The 20309-nt window shown below is 39.9% G+C and overlaps 1 protein-coding gene across 4 annotated transcripts; it reads left to right on the forward strand.

The window, feature by feature from the left end:
- Positions 1-63: 63 nt before the first annotated feature.
- Positions 64-19856, forward strand: SLC39A6 (solute carrier family 39 member 6). 4 transcript variants are annotated; one of them, XM_028098372.2, is made up of 11 exons: positions 64-779; positions 1262-1397; positions 2674-3408; positions 4889-5072; positions 6082-6251; positions 7488-7706; positions 12196-12301; positions 14562-14939; positions 16177-16257; positions 17355-17545; positions 18639-19856. In XM_028098372.2, exons 2-11 carry the CDS (start codon positions 1374-1376, stop codon positions 18789-18791), a joined length of 2241 nt encoding a protein of 746 aa, XP_027954173.1. In that variant the 5' UTR covers positions 64-779; positions 1262-1373; the 3' UTR covers positions 18792-19856. The 4 variants fall into 4 exon arrangements, with proteins under 4 accessions (XP_027954173.1, XP_027954176.1, XP_027954179.1 ...); XM_028098374.2 differs by lacking the exon at positions 64-779 and adding an exon at positions 972-1145; XM_028098375.2 differs by lacking the exon at positions 1262-1397.
- Positions 19857-20309: the final 453 nt, after the last annotated feature.

The raw sequence follows: 20309 nt of genomic DNA on the forward strand, positions 1-20309 counted from the left end.
GCACCGCGTTTCAGAGGCGGCCGAGGGCGGGGCGGAGGCGGCTACGCCCCCGCCTCGCCGGGCCCGCCCCCTCTCCTGCCGCGAGTGGTCCTCAGTGTCTGAGCGCAGCTACCAGCTCTCTTCTGGATCGTGGCCCAGTGCAGAAGCACAGCCTCCGTCCCAGGAACGAAGGCCCTACTGGAGTGGCTCAGGACTTTCCACAAAGACCCGGGGCTCGTGTGCTTGTCAGGAACGTACCGCTGCCCCTCACGGGCCAGGGTCCCAGCAGCAGATGGGGCTGGCCGGGGGGCCTGGAGAGCGAGTCTCCGGCCTCAGAGAGGCGCAGGGCCGCGGTGGGGCTCTTAAAAAGGGCCCCCAGCTAGCTGGTGTCGGCGCTCAAAGCCCACTCTGACCGCGCCTCTGCCCCTCCCGCTCCTGCGAGCCCCGTGGCGCCGGCGAACAGGCGGACACGCGGATCCGCCTGACCGGGACGGGGTTCCGGGTCGCACTGCGCATGCCCTGGAGTCATGGCCGGCGGAGGCGGTGGTTCGCGGCGGCGCGCTGCGCGCGGCGGTAATTAGTAATTGTCCTCCTGCTCCCGGGAGGCGAGGCGCGTGGGGCGCGGCTTCCCGGTGGCTGCGCGGCGGTACCCCGGCCCGAGGGGCAGCCGGGCAGATGAGACCGCCGCTTCTCCGTGCCCTGTAGAGGTTTCTCAGAGAGAAGCCGGGACCGGTTCCGAACCCTCCGGACCGCCCGCGGGGAGCTGAGCCGGCGCGCGGGGACAGCGAGGCCGCGGAGAGGTGAGTCCCGCGGGTCCGGGAGTGGACAGCGGATAGTGGGAGCCTCGCGGGCCGTGGAGGCCGGACTTTCCCAGTTTCGGGTGCATAGTTGGGCTTCGGGGTGCAGCGAAGGACTTTAGAAGGAAACGGTCTGTCCTGTTCATCTCATATTCGAAGAAGGTACTGTCGTGTTTAAAAATAAAAAGCTTTTGGAAGCAGTGTTGTGTCCTCTTTTCCCATTTTCTCCACTCGCCCCTTTTTTCCAGGCCCTTGTCCTTCGGCTTTCTTTTTTCTTGTACACATGCTGGTTTGCAGGGAAGATCCGCCGGCCGGTCTAAGCATCCTCCCTGGAGAAAGGCATGGAGCTGCCCACTGAGCCATCCGTCTGTGCGTGTCCCCACCCACCCCGCTCCTTGCCTCTCCTGCGAATGATTTCTTAATCTTTCTCTTTTGCGTATTAACTGAATTCCCAAAACCTCAGGCTCTGACGATTCTTCTTTCAGGAGTCTAGCCGTACGGTAGTTACATACTTCCATTTTCCACTGCTTCCAGTATGATAAGCAGCAGTGTGCAACAAATGACAGTTATGGAGCACCTGCACAGACATTCGTTCATATGGTTTCTTCAGTCATCCGTCAAGTATGTATCATTACCAGCTTTTCCTGGTGCAGGAAACAGCTGAAAGTGGTAGAACTAGGTTGCCCCTCCTTGCTCTCTAGCTCCGGAACCCGACCGCTAGCTTCTTTGGCTGATGGCAGATGAATTTGGTCACAATCACCATCCATCACTGGTGGTGGACCTCTGCCGCATCCTGAGATATCAGTACATCTGATTCTCTGGACTATACCTTCCCTTTAACTGAGTTCTGCTTTTTAAGGCTCAACTTGATTTATATATGTAAAATGGTCTCTTTATATTTTTTATTTTTTACTTTTTTAAGGATTTTATTTTTAAGTAATCTCTACACCCAGCATGGGGCTCAAACCTACAACCACAAGTTCAAGAGCCGCAGGCTCCACTGACTGAGCCAGCCAGGCGCCGCAAGTCTCAACTTCATTTTTCTCTTTGGAACGTAGGCCTTTGGTTTCAGATACTATTGTGTGGATGAGTGATGATAGTCTGTGATAAAATTTTCACTGTTTTATAGCCACATAAGAATGATACTTTTTTTATGAAGTTTAATTTACTTGAAGAGGTGTTATTTTGCAGGCATTCAAGAGAATGAGATCAATCTATATGTACCAACACAGAAAGGTGTCATTTGTTGAGTAAAAAAGGATCCCGTTTGTGTAAAGGAAAAAGAACACATCTATTTGAGTATGCATAGAAACTATCCTAAGGGATAATACAAGAAACTGGCAAAACTAGGAACCTTTGAGGAGTGGGATTCGGGGAAAGAAGCCTTAAGTTGATTTGTATATATTTAAAAAAAGATTTAAATGTGAATTATCCTGAGATTGCCATTTCTAGTTTTTTTAATGTTAAAAGATTATTCTATAAAATAATGATGGTGGTGGTAGTTGGGTTTTGTTTTGAATCATTGTTATTACCTGGTGATCCCTTTTGCGGGTCCACAGAAACAGTAATAAGTTGCCAAGTATGTCTGTGACCACATGAATCTCCAGTTTCTGAATTACTATTGCTTTTGCAGTGCTAATTATGGTCTCAGCACGCATTTGTTCTCCAGTTGTTTCAAGTGTTTTAGCAATACAAGGGTAGAGCCTAGGATTCTTCATATTTTCTCTATGTATATATGTAGTTCTTTATATTTTCACAGTATGTAGCATTAAACCAGTCACACTAAATGATGCTCTGTAAACCTTGATTATTTGATAGCAATTTTCAGCATGAGATTTCTTAAGTTTTAAATTGTTTTAAAAGTGAAGGCAAGATTTTTTTTTTCTGTCTTCTCTAGGAAGGTGCAATGGCGAGGAATTTATCTGTAATCTTGATTCTGACCTTCACACTGTCAGTCACAAATCCCCTTCATGAACTAGAACCGGCAACTGCTTTCGCTCAGACCACTGAGAAAATTATTACGAATTGGGAATCTGGCATTAATGTTGACTTGGCAGTTGCCACACAGCGACATCATCTACAGCAGCTTTTCCATCGCTATGGAGAAAATAATTCCTTGTCAGTTGAAGGGTTCAGAAAATTGCTTCAGAATATAGGCATAGATAAGGTTAAAAAAATCCACATACACCATGACCACGACCATCACTCTGACCATGAGCACCACTCTCACCGTAATCATGCTGCTTCCAGTAAAAATAATCGGAAAGCTCTTTGCCCAGACCATGAGTCTGATAGTTCGGGTAAAGATCCCAGAAACAGCCAGGGGAAAGGATCTCACCGATCAGAACGTGCCAATGGTAGAAGGAATGTATTAATCAAGGATGATGTTACTGCTAGTGAAGTGACCTCAACTGTGTATAATGCTGTCTCTGAAGGAACTCACTTTCTAGAGACAATAGACACTCCAAAACCTGGAAAATTTTTCCCCAAAGACGTGAGCAGTTCCACTCCACCAAGTATCACAGAAAAAAGCCGGGTGAGCCGGCTGGCCAGTAGGAAAACAAATGAATCTGTGAGTGAGCCCAGAAAAGGCTTTATGTATTCCAGAAACGCAAATGAAAATACTCAGGAGGTAAGATGAATGTTTTTCATTATGCCTGCTTGTTTGTCCTGTCATTGCCATTCTATCTCTAGTTGCAAGGAGTATAAAGTAAAAATAAAATGATGTTATTGAAAAGGGAATTTCTACTTTCTCATCCAGGCACTTGGCCCAATGCCCTTGTCTCTACTGTGTTGTAAACATGCCTGATAGAAAACTTGGAGGATAATTTTTTTGGTAAGAATGGTGCTGGTAGCTAAAACTATTTTCTAATATGGAATTTAAAGTGAGTATGGAAAGCAGTAATCAAGGGTATTTTTGGATAAAGTTTTAGAAGGTAAATATTGTTAATGAAAAGTAGAAAATGGGAGGTCGAAAAAGCAGGAGTTAGAATCCATGTTTTAGGGAAAGGTGTGGTTGAAGGCACAAAAGAAGGCATGGAGAACAATAGTGTTACCTTCTTGAAAGAGGGCTCTCAATGACTTGGGGAGTGCTGAAACTGGAGCGGCTACCAAGAACCATGTGCTGGGTACTTGAAAAGTCTGGGAAGTGAGGTTCTGAAGTCACGTGTTTTCCTAGTCTAGACTTCCAGACTGTACACAGTTTTTCTTGGCTGAGAGATGTCAAGAGCAAGAAATTAGTTAGTATGCATTAATAAGCAAAACTTAAAAAGTACTTCGTTCAAGTCATCCTATGACTGTACCAATTCCGGAATAATCCTAATGGTCGTTCCCATAGTGACACCGGTAATAAAATTTGGCCTGAGTAGTATTGGCCAAGAACTATGGGAATTTAAAGTAACTTTACAGAAGATGAGAAGCAGGTGCTACTGCCAATTTTTTGTGTGTGAGAAGGGGAGCTTAGATTACCTAGAGGGGATTCTCTTCAAACTAAGCTTGTCATCTAATTAAGCTGTTGAAACAGCTGCCTGCTGGTACAAGTTTGTTTTATTAACCAGCCTTGCCCTCCGCAAGAGTAATTTACATAATTTAATATTCTCTCGTTGTAGAGCTTTTGCCAGGTGTATAGACAGAACTGAGCTAAGTTTTGCAAATACAGTCATTGCTGGAAGAGTGACGTGTCTTGGGCTTGTTTAGGCCACGTAGGGTAGCATTAGTACTAAAGCAACGTATTTCTCAATCTCTAATGAACTCCATCTCAAAATTAAAGCTCATTTCCTTAATAGGTTAATACAATGACTTAACAGGCTTGTGAATGTCCATTTATCCTCAAGGTTGTTCCACTCGGGGCTTTCTCTCTAGATGACTAGTGATTTACCTGCTTCTCCCAAGAAGAAGGAGGCAGAAGAGGTGGGATATCCCCATTGTGACATAGTATCTCCAGGGAACTTGAGGCAAGTTCCAAAGTACTCAAGACAAAAGTTGGTTTTAATGCATTAACTTGAAAAAATAAGGAGCTTCAGTATGGAAAGGGTGTTGTATCATCAGACAACTTTTTTGGATTATCTAATGGGAATGCTTTTTGGTGATTTTCACTGTTTTGTTTCCTGCAGTGTTTCAATGCGTCAAAGTTGCTTACATCTCATGGCATGGGCATCCAGGTTCTGCTGAATGCAACGGAGTTCAACTATCTCTGCCCAGCCATCATCAATCAAATTGACGCTAGATCATGTCTGATTCATACAACGAGTGAAAAGAAAGCTGAAATCCCTCCAAAGACCTATTCTTTACAAATAGGTAGAGTTGCCTTTCTTACATAAAAATAATTTCAAGTAGATACATTTATGTTGTACTTTTCCTTGTATTTACATCAATCTATTCATTTTTCAGCATAGTTCCAAATATCTTTTTTCAAGATTTTATTTATTTATTTGACAGAGAGAGAGAGAGCACAAGCAGGCAGAAAGGCAGGCAGAGGGAGAGGGAGAAGCAGGCTCTCCACTGAGCAGGGAGCCTGATGCAGAACTCGATCCCAGGACCCTGGGATCATGACCTGAGCCGAAGGCAGCCGCTTAACCAACTGAGCCACCCAGGCGCCCCCCAAATATCTTAATTGTTCTCAGCCTTGAATGTGAAGAAAGGAGGTTGGTTAGCCTTGCCTTAAGAAAAATAATAATAAGTAGAAATAAATAAGACAGCTTATAACTGAGGTCATCCCACAAGAAATCAGGGCCATCCGAAATTTGGGCTTTTTATGTTGTCACACTGTTTCAGAAGGTCAGAGTTAATATCTGCTATATAGGAGCCTAATTCTGGTTCTTATTAATAAATGAAACCAAGATCAGTTCTGATACAGTGTAGAGCTGCGTTGCTCAAAAACTATGGTAAACAAATAATTGCTTTGTTTACTGAAGAAAGCATTGAATTCCCAGTTTCTTTCATTCTTTCCTTTTTTTTTTGTTCCTTTTTTCTCTTTTTTTTATTTCCTCTCTTCCCTAATTTAGCTGTGTATGGGAGTCCAAAAGCTCAGTTCCCAAATGATCTAGAGTTCATCATTGGTAACCATTTTCTCCCTTCCACCCCCATCTGAAGAACTTTCCACCAGACTTCTGCTCTTTCCCAGGAGGGTTCAGTCAGATTATTCATTTGTACCAGCAAATGGGTATTGCCCTAGTTCCACAGTCCTCTTCTACTGAGTTTGTATTTCTTTAGGTTAAGGAAGGCAACTGGCTTTTACAAGTTGCTTTATGCTACTCTTTTAAAGTTTGATTGTATAATTTTTCCTTTGCTGTGTTTTATTTGACAGCCTGGGTTGGTGGCTTTATAGCCATTTCCATCATCAGTTTTCTGTCTTTGCTCGGCGTTATCTTAGTGCCTCTCATGAATCGGGTGTTTTTCAAATTTCTCCTAAGTTTCCTTGTGGCACTGGCCGTTGGGACATTAAGTGGCGATGCTTTTTTACACCTCCTTCCACATGTAAGTACAATCATTTGTCCTATCAGTATATTTCATTATTCAACAGTGAAAAAATTAATATATTTTTGGTTTGCACTAGAGTTCTTTATATTGATATACGTAAAAGGTTAGAAATTTGGTTTAGAAAAGTTGATTTTAAAATATATTTGGTAACTGAAAGCTGCATTTTTGTACTAGATCTTAATGTATGTTCGTGGTTTGTTTTTTGCTTTTCTCTTTAAGGGAATTTACTAAATACCGACTAATTTAACTTTTGGGGCCCAGTTAATGAAAGGAGACAGAGTCTGCTCAGATATTATTACTGTGACAGATTGCAACAATGTAAATTATCTGCCTACATTAATGTAATAGCCGCAGAAATAAAAACTGATTCTCTGTGTACTCAAGAAATGAGTTTTCCTTTAGAGTTGAATTTATGTGTGTAATTAGAGATTCATACTCATTGACACAAGTAAATTCTTAAATAAGTTGAGTAAAGTTTATTTAATAGCTCTGTTAAAAACTTAAAGTATTTGGATCGCATCTTTTAGGTTTCCCTTAAAGGCTTACAGGTCAGTGGGAAAAAGAAATCATTCCCAGAGCTCTCTACATAGTGCCAGACTGTTTTGCTGTGCTACGCTCCCTCGGCCCCAGGTGGCAGATGTTCAGGAATATTCGCTGCGCCACATAGCCTGTGTGTAGGGTGTACCCTGGGACCACCCCCATCTCACCACTCTTGCTGTGCTCCACACTCGGTTCCCTGACATGCCCTCATGTTAATGCCTGCTGCAGACTGCTGGGGCAGTGCACCTGATCTCGGGTACCTGCCAGGGCCCATGACACATGCTAGGCTTCTTGTAAGCGCAGTGACAGGACTAGTATGGGCTTTTTCTGCCTGGAGTATAAACAGTAAACCCTGTATGCCTGTTGAGTCTGGGAGTTCCCTGTCATTTGTGGCCCTGGTATCTTGTCAAACATTGAAAATACCCGCTACCTATATGAGAGTTGTTAGAGAAGGTATCTGTCATCACACTAAACCAATGTACACCGTTAAGTGCCTTAGCACATTATACATTACGCTGTAGATCGCTAGCAGCCTGTGGGTCATTTTAATGTATTAAACTTCCCCCCCAGTTCTCACATATCCCATTAATTGCCTAATTCTGAATGGTTTCATATTTGACCTTATTATCTTAGCCAATTTTTCTGACGTGTGAAACTAATGAATTCATAAAATACATACTGTTTCTCCTGTAGTCTCATGCAAGTCACCACCATAGTCACAGCCATGAAGAATCTGCAATGGAAATGAAGAGAGGGCCACTTTTCAGTCATCTGTCTTCTCAAAACATAGAAGAAAGTACCTATTTTGATTCCACATGGAAGGGTCTGACGGCTCTGGGTGGCTTGTATTTCATGTTTCTTGTTGAACATGTACTCACATTGATCAAGCAATTTAAAGATAAGAAGAAAAAGGTAAGAAAAAGTCCTGTGTATTTACTATGCATCAGAGACTTATGTGAGTAGTATTCTAACTAGACTGTTAGCTGAGCTTGTCCAGTGGGTACGATCTTCATTTGAGAGGGTTTCAGTACCCTGAGGTAATTTTTGTTTCCAGAGGCATTCATGGAAAGCTGTTCTCCATCTCGATAACCCTGGAGTTCTCTATTTTCAGTATTCCCTCCAAAGTCCTAAGCGGGTAAGAATGGTGAAGGATGAACATTTGTGTAAAACCAAACAAGGCACAAACAAAGCCTTGAAGGTCCAAAGCATCATGATTACGGCCTTGATGGTGGCGATGGTTTCTTGGGTATATATACCCAAATTCATTGATTTATATACCTTAAATGTGTACAACTTTTTCATTGTCAATCATACGTCAATAAAGTGTTGTGTTTTTTTGTTTGTGTGGCGTTTTTTGTTTTGTTTTTTGTTTTTTGTTTTTTCTTAAATAGGCTCCATCCCTATCATGGAGCCCGACGTGGGACTTGAACTCACGACCTGAGATTAAGACCTGGGCTGAGATCGAGTCGGACGCTTAGCCAACTGAGCCACCCAGGCACTCTATGTGTTTTGTCTTGTTTTGTTTTGTTTTTTAAAGAAACATTATGGATACACTGTCGGTATTTATTGGTAGTTATGATTAATTCTTATGATTCATTTTAATTATTCATCCAGTAGCTGAATATTCTGTTGTGTTTCAGAGGGTTTGTGACTTTCACAGTTTTGTGAAATTTGCAAACTGCTGCCAGAAAATAGTAGGCAGCCAATAGTATGAAGTATAGGCTCTTTATTTCTGGTAAAAACACCCCATGAGTCGCCTGTGGTTATCTGGCACCTCTTAAACTGATGTGACCAGGCATGTCAGTCAAAAGATTGTCCTAATGGGAACTCTTAAAGAGGACATGTACACATCTTAGACATTTTAATTTAATTTAAAACATTTGTACATTCATATTCTGGTCATTTGATGTTGACCAAGATTTTCTTTGAGTCAGAGCTCTGTATGATCTTTTTTTTCTGTAGCCAGGCTACTTCATCTGCAGTCTCCAATTTTGGTTTCTCTCAAGTTGAGCAAGAGGTTACACACTTGGAAGGCTATTCAAGAGTAGAATCTAGGCTTTGTAAATTTTATGCAGTGGTTGCTTTACATAACTTGATAGTCTTTTTTTTTTTTTTTTAACAACTTGCCTTTGAATCTTTCAAAAGCATTCAGCTTAAGTTTTCATAGAAGTAACTATTCTCACCATCATTTCACAATTTGAGTTATGTGTAATTAAATTGTGCAATTACAGTAACAAGCCTAACTGGCATGAAGATGTTTGAAAACAAATGTAGTTGATTCTTGCCGTGTGGGAAACAAGTGTGTGTGTGAACAGGAGAGTTGCCTCCTTCTCCATCCTGTGAAGATTTGCCCTTAGAGATTTGACCTTCACTAAGACCTCAAGTTACAAATTGTGAACCTTCTCTTTACTGGACCTAAAGTTAGAGGAAAGAAGTGAAATGAGAATAGCTTATTCATTCTTAATCCAGAGAGCCCTCTTCCATGTTACCATCGTCCCAGGTGCTTCACTTGGACTGATTGGAGAGTTATCCTACTTGTTTACATTCCCTGGAATTCTTTCCGTAAAAAAAAAAAAAATCTTTTATTCTCTTTTGGTGGGGGTGAGGTTTGAAGGTTTGTTTGTTTTACTGTGGCTCTAGTTCACATGCCGTCATTTCTTTAGCATGCTAATTTCAACTCAGTTTTCAAATTTTACCTATAGATAGCTTTTCTTTAATCTGGTACTCTTTAACATGGGACTCTTAAGAAGTAGTCTCTATGATTTAATACAGAACAATTTTTAACTCAGTGAGTTGTGAAATTAATCTTCTGTCATGACCAATGTTTTTAAAGGCAGCAGTAATATTACGGTATATTACATGTTTTAATCTGGCTTATAGTCAAAGAAGTTTGATGATCTCTTTTCTAAAATAGTTTATACTGGAATAAAATTTCTTAAGAGCTAGGACCTCTGCTACATCTCCAATGCCTAGAATAGCATCTGGCACATGATAGTTACCAAACATTTGTTGAACATATAAGAAACATTAAATGGCAAGTAAGCATAATTTCTACACAGACTTCCCACAGGAGTTTTGTAAATGTTACTTGTTCTCTTCCTTTTTAGAATATATTGAGTTTATCTTTTATTAAAGGTGTCCAGATCTTAGCATTACTCATTTAACAGGTTTAAATTACATTTCTTCTCTCAAAACAAAACAAAAACTCTTCATTATATGGTGAGTTTTGAGAACATTTTCAGCCTTAAGGATCTTCCTTAGGATATCCATTCTGCATCCCTGGGAGATTCCATATATCATACCATATATGTCAATCTGAAATCTATATTCAAATTAGAGTCACATCTCATACTTGATATAGATAGTTGGACCTTTATAATAAGTTCAGCCTCAAAACCTTTTTTCTACCAGTGAAGGTTATTGCTTACACTAGGAGCATGCAAATCATCTATGACATCTCCCTTATCCTCATATCCAAACTAGTTTTAGTGCATATATCTAGAGCCTTTCCACTTTCTCTCCCTCTTCCTTGCTATCATTCTAGTCTAAGCCATGTTTATCTCCCACCTGGGCGAGAGCAGCCACTTCCTAACTGGCCTGTCTGCAGTATTTTATTGTTTTCTTCTCCCAGAGCAGAGCAAAGTGATTTGTTTCAGTGGAAATCTGATGAAGTTGTACACCACCATTCAAAATCCTTCCTTCAGTGACTTCTCGATACTAGTAGGACAAAGTCCACACTTGTAACTTGGTTTGCATTGTCAGGGTCTCCTTCTGCCACCCAGCCTCTAGCCCCCTCTGTCTCTGACCTACTAAGCCCCAACCACCTTGCGCTGCTTTCATTGCTGGGATGGGGTTGGCCCCTTCCTGTTTTAGGGCCCTCCTGCATGCTGTTCTCCCTACCTGGAATCCACCTCTCCACCCCTATTCCCAGCCCACCCTTCCCCCACAAACTCCTGCTTATCTTTAGGTCTTGGTATAAGGATCACCTTCTCAAGGAAGCCTGCCCTGGGACTTAGTTAGATCTTGTTATACACTCTCATAGCACTATATGGTTTTCCTTTGTAAAACATATCAAAAATTGCCATCAACGAGCTGTTTAATCGTTACATCTGTAAAGCCTCCCTCCCTGTGGGTGATAAACTCCATGAAAACGGAGACCATGTGTATCTTGCTTTATGTTGTATTGCCAGCCCTCAGCATAGAGAACATTATAGGTCCCCAATACTTATAGAATGAAAGAATTGGCTAAGCTGTGAGTTCTAGGTCATTGCCCAAGAAGAAAGAAAGCGTTAACTGATGTGATATAAGATATCCTGAATTCAGTTATTGTCACAAATATTGAAGTACTTTCTCTGTTGAAGGCACTAAGCTAGGGGTAGGTATAAAGATGTGTCTGTGTGCTTGCCTTTAAGAACTCTAGATTTAATCTAAGAATGTACGGATATTTTACATGGTATCAGAGCTAGAATGAAATCTCGGGTCCAGTGGTGATTTAAGTCATATTCAAAAGTACTGCAAATAAGAAATCTATTATTTGTGTGACAATTTTCATCATTTTGAGTATTCTCTTCTACATAAAAAAAGCATATAAGTAAAGTATTACTTCTACGTAAGTAAGTAATGTATGATTTACGTAAATCATACACAGGTACCATTGTTCAAATGGTGATCTTTATGCTTGGGCTCAGAGATAAGGACAATAGCTCAAGCATGGTATTGAGGTAGTTAAAAACCTAGTGATGAATTCGAGGCTAACTAACAGAGATTTGTTTAAAAAGAGGAAGCTTGTTAATGGTGTTTTATTATAGGAAAAGTATTTTGGTTTTAATACCAAACTCCTAATCAGTGTCACAGTATAGTTTTAGGTATGGGAAGTATGGGGTTTCGGTGTCCAAAAGAGGGATGGAGAAAACCAAGCAGCTGGTTAGCAGATCACTAAATGCTGGAGAAAATGTCTCCAGTTGGTTCTAAATTGATAACCTGAGGCAGAGTTCAATTTTAATATGTGTATGAATCATCCAGGCATCTAGTAAAAATCCCTATGCTGATTCATTAGGTCTGGGGTGTGGCCCAAGATTGTTCATTTCTAACAGGTTCCCAGAGCACACTTAAAGTAGATGACCTAGGGGACATTGAGAAAGATGAATATGTGATTTCGCAACATTTCATATTACTGAAGCCTTGATGCTTCACCTTCCTGAGCAGTTGTTATGCCTAAAACACACAACTAGGTGCTGTGTAAGTTAACTACAGGCCCTGCCTGCCCTTGGAGGAATTTTATCCCAGTAAAGGTCCTTTACTCTGTTGTCTTTCTCTGAGTCTTTTGCATAACTGTTTGTTTATAATTGTACACATAAGCGCATCAATGGTTTTAAAGTGTTGCTTTCCCTTGCCATTTTAGAATCAGAAAAAACCTGAAACTGATGATGATGTGGAGATTAAGAAGCAGCTGTCCAAGTATGAATCTCAACTTTCAACAAATGAGGAGAAAGCAGACGCAGATGATCGTAAGTCTTAACAAATCTGAGGGCTGGGGGAAGTTTATTATTCTGTGATTTGCAGGCAGTTTGGACTATCTGAGAGAGAGGGGACCATGTCCCTCTTTTTATTTTTTTTACTTTTGAAATATTTAATGCCTTTTCTTTTTAATTGCCAGTGAGTAAGTTGTTTATATTATATTTACATTTTTTTCTAATTTTTTATTTTGAAGGAATTCAGAATACAGAAAAGTTTCAAGAGTAGTACAAAGAGGGGTACCAGGGTGGCTCAGACGTTTAAGCATCTGCTTTCAGCTCAGGTCATGATCCCAGGGTCCTGGGAACGAGCCCTGCATCAGGCTCCCTGCTCGGCAGGAAGTCTGCTTCTCCCTCTCCCTCTACTGCTCCCCCTGCTTGTGCTCTCTCGCTCTCTCTGTGTCAAATAAATAAATAAAATCTTAAAAAAAAAAAAGAGTAATACAAAGAATTTGTGTATCTTTCATACAACCCCCAGTTATTTTACTTCCCTTATCATTCTGTTTCTCTCTGAGTACACATACACACACTTTTCTGCTAAACCATTTGAAAGTAAGTTACAGATGAGATGTCTCTTTATCCCTAAATACTCAGTATATGTTTCCTAAGAAAAAAGACATTGTCTTATATAACCAGGGTTCAGTTATTGAAATCAGGAAATTAATGCTGATACCATGTCATTATCTAGTGTCTAGACCTCACTCATGTTTTTCCAGTTGTCTTAATGATTCCTTTATATTTTCCCCCCAGCAAAAGAGAAAATTGGTCCAGAGCATAGCCCAGGATCAAGTTGCGCCTCATTTGGGCTGTTTCTAATCTTTTTTAGGACTAGATTGATCATTTGGGGCAGAAGTACCACAATGTGGTATAGTATCCTCTACAGTGGCGTCATGTGCCACTTGACATGATGCTCTACTGTAAAGTTACTATTTTTCCTGTAGCTTGACTATTAACTTGGCATTGGACGGATTGAGTTAAGATTAAAATTTTAAATCAAACTCCTCACCATGACCTTCATGGTCCGACCCTGCCCTCCACTCTCTCCCACTATTCATTATGTCCAGTCTCACTGGCCTTCTTTTCATCCTGCGAGCACACCAGGTTTATCTCCGAGCCTTGCATGTCTCTGCTCGGAAGCCTCCTATTAGATCTTCACACAAATTCCTGCTCCCATCATTTGGGCTCAGAGGCCTTCCCTGATCACCCAAAGACAAAGGTCTCCCAGTTACTGTCCTTCTCATTACCCTTTTCTGGTTTTCCCCATGCTTTCCAGTACCTCACATGACCTTATTTACACTTGTGTTTCCTTATTACATGTGGCTGTCGCCCCATAAGAACATAACTTGGTTGAAGTTAGAGACTTTGTCATGCTCCCAGGGTACCTGGCCAGAGTAAGTGCTCACGAGATAGTTCCCAGCTAACAAGGGAGAAAAACTGCCTAGTTGCTACTGCCTATCTGTACGCTTTCCTGCCCACCTTTTGTTTTTTGTCCTGCTTTTTTTTCTAAAAAGTAAGTAAAATATTCTTGCTCTTCTTGTGTCTATTCTTTCTTCAACTTTTCTAACAGAGTCCAGTTAAATACTTAACAGTGAGAGGGAACGGCTGCCCTGGGACTAGACCACAGTGTCAGGAATGTGCCCGAGAAAAGTGTGATCAGTGCACAGGACAAAGGGAAAAACAAAACTTTATTGTTGCAATTTACTTTTCTTTGCTTAAGTAGTAGATAATAAATTGTCCTTGGTGATCACTGTATTTCAAATGCTTGTTTTTCCTTGAACTTTACCCTCAAAAAAGAAGTTGGACAACGGGATTATGCGTGTTTTTTGTTTTCAGTATTTTTCTTAAATGTTTTTCTAAAGTAAGCATGTGCTGCTTTTATAATCAGGGGGAAAAGTTATCTTTTAAAATCTAAGGAGGCAGATATTACACTGCATGTTAGCTAAATGGAATTTAAATGAAAACTTGAAAAAGAAAAAAATGTAAGAAGGCAGAGGAAATAAAGGGAGACTCTGGGGGCTAACCTTATTGGAGGTTAAAGTTTAAAATCCATTCTTAATATGTGAGACCATTTAATTTCTAAAATTCATTAAAACCTCCTGATGTTTTGCATCAGCAATACTCTGTTTAGTTCTGTATGTGAGAGACTTACCATGCTCTAAGATCTCTTTTGACTTTGTCAGTGGGAATGTTGAAATGTATCCAAGCACATTAACAAAGCCTTCTGACTTTGACCCAGGGTCCTTTATGTTTGCAGGACCTGAAGGCTATTTACGAACAGACTCCCAGGAGCCCTCCCACTTTGATTCTCAACAGCCAGCAATCTTGGAAGAAGAAGAGGTCATGATAGCTCATGCTCATCCACAAGAAGTCTATAATGAATATGTCCCCCGAGGGTGCAAGAATAAATGCCATTCGCATTTTCATGATACGCTTGGCCAGTCAGACGATCTCATTCACCACCATCATGACTACCATCATATTCTGCATCACCACCACCACCAAAACCACCACCCCCACAGTCACAGTCAGCGCTACTCTCGGGAGGAGCTGAAGGACGCGGGCATCGCCACACTGGCCTGGATGGTGATCATGGGCGACGGCCTGCACAATTTCAGTGATGGCCTTGCAATTGGTACACATCTACGTGTTTGCTTCTTGTTGGCTGACTCTGAAAATGTCACGTTAAACCACCAGTCCCCTCTTAACTAAGAATAGGGTGATTTTGATAAAGCTAATAACTTCTAAGGTTATCAAAATGTTATTTCTTCTGTAGCTACCTCGACAATGAAGTACTTAATGAATGTTACATAAGATTAAGTGCTACAAACTGCCTACCCTATTACCTAAGTGGTAACTCTCAAAAGTTGTTTTAATTTGTAGAGTCTTAAAATCAAACTCTAACGGGGAATGGAGCATGTGTTTTCGTTTTTTTGTTGTTGTTGTTTTTACATTAGAGTTCCCTTATCTGCCATATAAACAATATTAAGGTACAAACACTTTTTTTCATCATCTTTTATACTGAAGGAATCTTGGCATACCTGATAAGTTCAGTTACCAAAAAATTTAGAGAGTTTTTGCTATTAAATTGTTCTGTCATGATCGAGAGATAACAGAACACTTAAAATTTATAGTAACTTGGTTGGAAGGAGCAGTGGAAATCATTACAAGTTAGGCAGTGGAGGCCTGGCCAGGCGAACCACTTGCCCAAGGAGGCAGTACTGTTCTATAATCAGGCGGAGAAGAGCCCAGGCCTTGGCACCCTGGAAACCTGGTGCGCTTCCTCCTCTACGTACTATGCACAGCAGAAGCAACAAAGGAGGACATGCACATGTTCGGTCACACTTTATAAGTGATCCGTCGTATATAGTGTTAGCTTTTAAAATGGGGGGAGCTGTTTGTCTTAGACTTTCCTTATTAGACAGTGAAAGAATGAATGTAAACAAATCTAATTACTTAGTGAATTCTTCTGAGGCCAGTGAAACGTACATAGTTGTACTCTTGGACTGCTGCGTTTTCTTCTAAACCTTTTAAGTCAGTTTATTTTTTACATAAATGTTCTATGTGATAACAGTTACTTCTCAGATCTGTGCTAAGATCCTCTAATCACTCTGAAACATAGTGGAACTTTCCCTTCTTGGTTGTACCTGCTTATGCTCCACTGGGAAATTTAAACCTAATTGAATGTAATCTAAAACTACTTGTAAAGATGCAGAGTGCAGCTGGGAAAGTTCTGTTAATTCATGACCAGGATATAGTTTACTTCTTTTACCTCATTTTGTATGCTGATAAGATTTTTTTTAAAAAGCGCCATTTTTTAAAAAAAGCCATTTTTTAAAAATGTAGCCAAACTTTCTCTGATTTTTACCCAGGCGCTGCTTTTACTGAAGGTTTGTCGAGTGGTTTAAGTACTTCTGTTGCTGTGTTTTGTCACGAGTTGCCTCATGAATTAGGTAAGAGAACCACATAAACAGTATTTTCCAGGGGGATGAAGTATCCTAGTGTCACTGGCATTTGCTATTGATAGTTCCAGCAAGCTTCCTTGTAACTTTCCTGCCTTCTACTAACCTAGCTAGCTTTCTTTTCTGACTGAGTGTAAGTTTGTTTCCAGCCAGAACTCTGACCCTGTGAGTATGATTACACAATTGCCTCTGTGGGATTGCCAGAGAGACACCTGGGCCGCCTCTCTTGTCCTATTACCCTACCAAATGCCTTCTTATACCAGCATACTGGTGACATCAGTGATCATTATCTTCATACCTATAATATGAATAAGACCACGGGATTCAAAGAAATCATCTTCCATTAACAGAAAGAAATTGGCAAAGAGACTCTCATTGGAGCTAAAGAAAAGGGAAGTTGATGAATTGTGCCTTGAATATTTTTCTCCTCTGTCACCAGGATTTAAAAAACCTTCCTAGAGTTGTTCTGGATCCCAGTTCATGTCCTTGTTTTTCTTCTTATAGATTGATATTTGCAACATACCTGTGATGCCATTTTCAATTTTGTTCCTTGGCATGTGTTCTGCCATTCAAAAGGCCTCCCATCTGCCTGCTGGATGCTTATAATCCTCAGCATCTGGTTTATGTTCCACATTCTAGATCCTTCATATTCCATGATGCCTCCCTTAGCTATTCCGATCTTAATTTCTCTTTTTGTCCTTTTATAACTAGAACCTTAGACTCTTTAGCTCTTAATTACAAATTGCCTTTATCATTTGATGATCATTTTATGTGTGTTCTCCACTCTCTTCTTTGTGCCCAGTTACAAGCTTGTTGAAGACCGTGCAAGAGCACAAGTTTAAGTTAATGGCATTTATCATTCACTGACAGTGTGGAAGCCTTAAGAAAAACTTTGGATAAAAAAATACCTTAATTTATAGAGCTATTAGGGTGATTTACACTAACACTGTTACCCCTGGAAATTCTTTGCTGCTTTCTTTTTCCTTCAAAAAAATGAGAGAATTTCCTAAATTGAGAAGCTTCTTAGGTATATGTCTGAAAAGTGATTTCTTTCATTACTTTGTCCCCTTTTTTGTTTTCTGTTAAAGGTGACTTTGCTGTTTTACTAAAGGCTGGCATGACTGTTAAGCAGGCTGTTCTTTATAACGCTTTGTCAGCCATGCTGGCTTATCTTGGAATGGCAACGGGAATCTTCATTGGTCATTATGCTGAAAATGTTTCTATGTGGATATTTGCACTTACTGCTGGCTTATTCATGTATGTTGCTCTGGTTGATATGGTAAGTTTTTAAGAAGTCTAATTACAGTGTTGACTAACAATAAAATAAAGAAAATGTTCAGTGAAACCTCTTAAAAAAAAAAAAAGATTTATTTATTTGAGACAGAGAGTCCCAGGGTGGGGGGAGGAGCAGAAGGAGAGAGAGAATCTCAAGCAGATTCCGAGCCAACATGGGGCTCAATCCCAGGACCCTGAGATCACAACCTTAGCCAAAACCAAGAGTCGGATGATTAACCAACTGAGCCACCCAGGCACCCCCATGAAACCTCATTTCTAAAAGGCTTTAGTTTAGGGGGTGCCTGGCTGGCTCAGTCAGTAGAGCATGTGACTCTTGATCTCAGGGTTGTGAGTTCAAGCCCCACGTTGGGCATAGAGCTTACTTTTTAAATAAATAAATAAATTTTTAAAAGGCTTTAGAGTAAATGCAGTAATAAGTGAGTCTATACTTTATAAGGTAGCATAGAAAATACAGGTTCTTTAGAGTTTATCTTTTTAGATTGTTGATCACAAGCACACCTTATCCTGCCTAATTACAGATACACAGAAATATCTACCCCTTTCTGATGTGTCGTTTTGAGAGTAGACGCTCAGTAATCAGGCATGCAACTGTGCATTGATTTGTTGGAAACCCAGCACAAGCCACATGTTGTTGGCATACTGGGTATACTTCAGAATGCTCATAATTTCCTTATTAATGGACAAAGGAGTTGCTTCTTTTTGTCACCAAAGTCCTCATAACAATCCCAACCAGTCGGATTGCTAAAATTTTATTTTATATGTGAATTTCCATATCTCCGAACTTAGGTAAGCCACATGTTATGTTTGGTTCAGCTACAGGCAGTAACTAAAGCAGAGTAATCAGTATAGCTCTTCGTTTCATAGTGGAGCAAACCGAATAATCATTGTGAATTAAACTGCTGGGAAATGCTGTGTGACATTATTAGCTAGAGTCAGTGTGTATATGGTCCTGTTTTAAGGAGTTGGCTCAGTATATCCAGCTACCTATAAAGCTAATATTACTGCCCTGTAAATTATTCTAAAAACTAATCTGTGGTTCTGAAAACTTAAACATTGCTCTTATTTTTTTCTTTAAGGTACCTGAGATGCTGCACAATGATGCTAGTGACCATGGATGTAGCCGCTGGGGATATTTCTTTTTACAGAATGCTGGGATACTTTTGGGTTTTGGAATTATGTTGCTTATTTCCATATTTGAACATAAAATTGTGTTTCGTATAAATTTCTAATTAGGGCATAAATGCTAGAATAGCTTAAAAAAGTATTGCTGTCTGTAGTTATGAATAGGTCATAGGAAGATGAGAGTTCATATGCTGTGATATGCAGCCTTTACGGTTAGTGGATTTTGTGATTTTTTTTTTATTGAATAGTTCCATTTGTTATGCTCATAAGGTCAGTTATGGTGGTAACACAAAGGTACATTTTAATATTTAAGTTATTCTATTTTGGAATATGAGCTATATGTGCAGTTTACCAATTTTACCAGTTTATTGTATAAACAAGAGATTTGGCATGACATATTCTGTATATTTCAGGAAAAATGTCTTTAATGCTTTTTCTAGAACTAATTTAACACAGCAAGCCCCATGCTGGATTCCAGGCCTCTGAAGAACGGTTGGCATTTAGGAGTAGGGATACACACAAAGCCTGAGATACCAATAAAGCTCATACTGAAGTTTAGCTAAGAAATAAAGAGAAAAAAAGAAGAATCTGTAAGAATTAAGAAGGCACAGATTTCTTACCAAAAAAAAAGTCACAAAACTGGTTACAAAACAGAAGAAAAAATTTAAATTAAAAAGGCAATTTTAGTATAGAGTACCTTCATAAAACATTTTTGTCAGAGTAGAATAAACCACAGTGAGCACTTTTTACTAATTTAGTTGTACATTTAACTTTGTATAATAGAGAAGTCTAAGTATATTTAATGAATTCAAGCAATATATAGCTTAACCAAGAAATTGGAATGTTAAAATATTTGTGTGGAGTTTTACCAGATGAGTATGAGTAAGTCTATGTATGGCCAGAAAACTTGGGTGTTGAATGTTCTGGTTATCTGGTTTACCAAATGTCAGCCTATTAGAGCTTTGAGATAGGCAAGGACATGAAAACCATACTGAGTAAAATCTGGCTCCTTGGATTCAGAAAATACTTTGGTATCTTTCAGTGCTTCAGTGTTGTCGTTATGAGCAATTATCATTTATATGTAGTACTTTAGACATACTAGGGCTGTCTGTGGCATTCTCTAGATGTTGCTTTTCTACAAAATAAATTTCCCATGTCAGCTTGATATCAGATATCCGATTTTCTTTTCTTTTCTTTTTTTTTTTTACATAACTACATAACATAAATAAATAGTTAAGCATACAGCTCATTAGTTTTAAGTATATTCACATTGTTGTGCCATGGATCTCCAGAGCTTTTTCATCTTGCGGAACTGGATCTCTATACCCATTAAACAATGACTCCTCATTTCCTCCTCCCACAGCCCCTTGTAACCACCACTCTACTTTCTGTCTCTGAATTTGAGATGTCTGATTTTCTTAAGTACCATCCAGATTATAGTATACTTACTAATTCACCTGTATTATTGGGTGGTCTTACTCGGTTTTAAATTCTTTACCACAAAGACACTTCAAAAAATATTAATCCACAGTTTGTTCCAAGCTGCCCCTAATTGTTCTTTTATAACAACCTTAAAACTTGAGAAGAAGCATTGATACCCTATATTCTAAAGAGAATTTAAAAAA

This window comes from Eumetopias jubatus, unplaced genomic scaffold, assembly GCF_037043125.1.
Source record: "Eumetopias jubatus isolate StellerSeaLion01/CBP00866 unplaced genomic scaffold, mEumJub1_p1.0 scaffold_16, whole genome shotgun sequence".
NCBI lineage: Eukaryota > Metazoa > Chordata > Mammalia > Carnivora > Otariidae > Eumetopias > Eumetopias jubatus.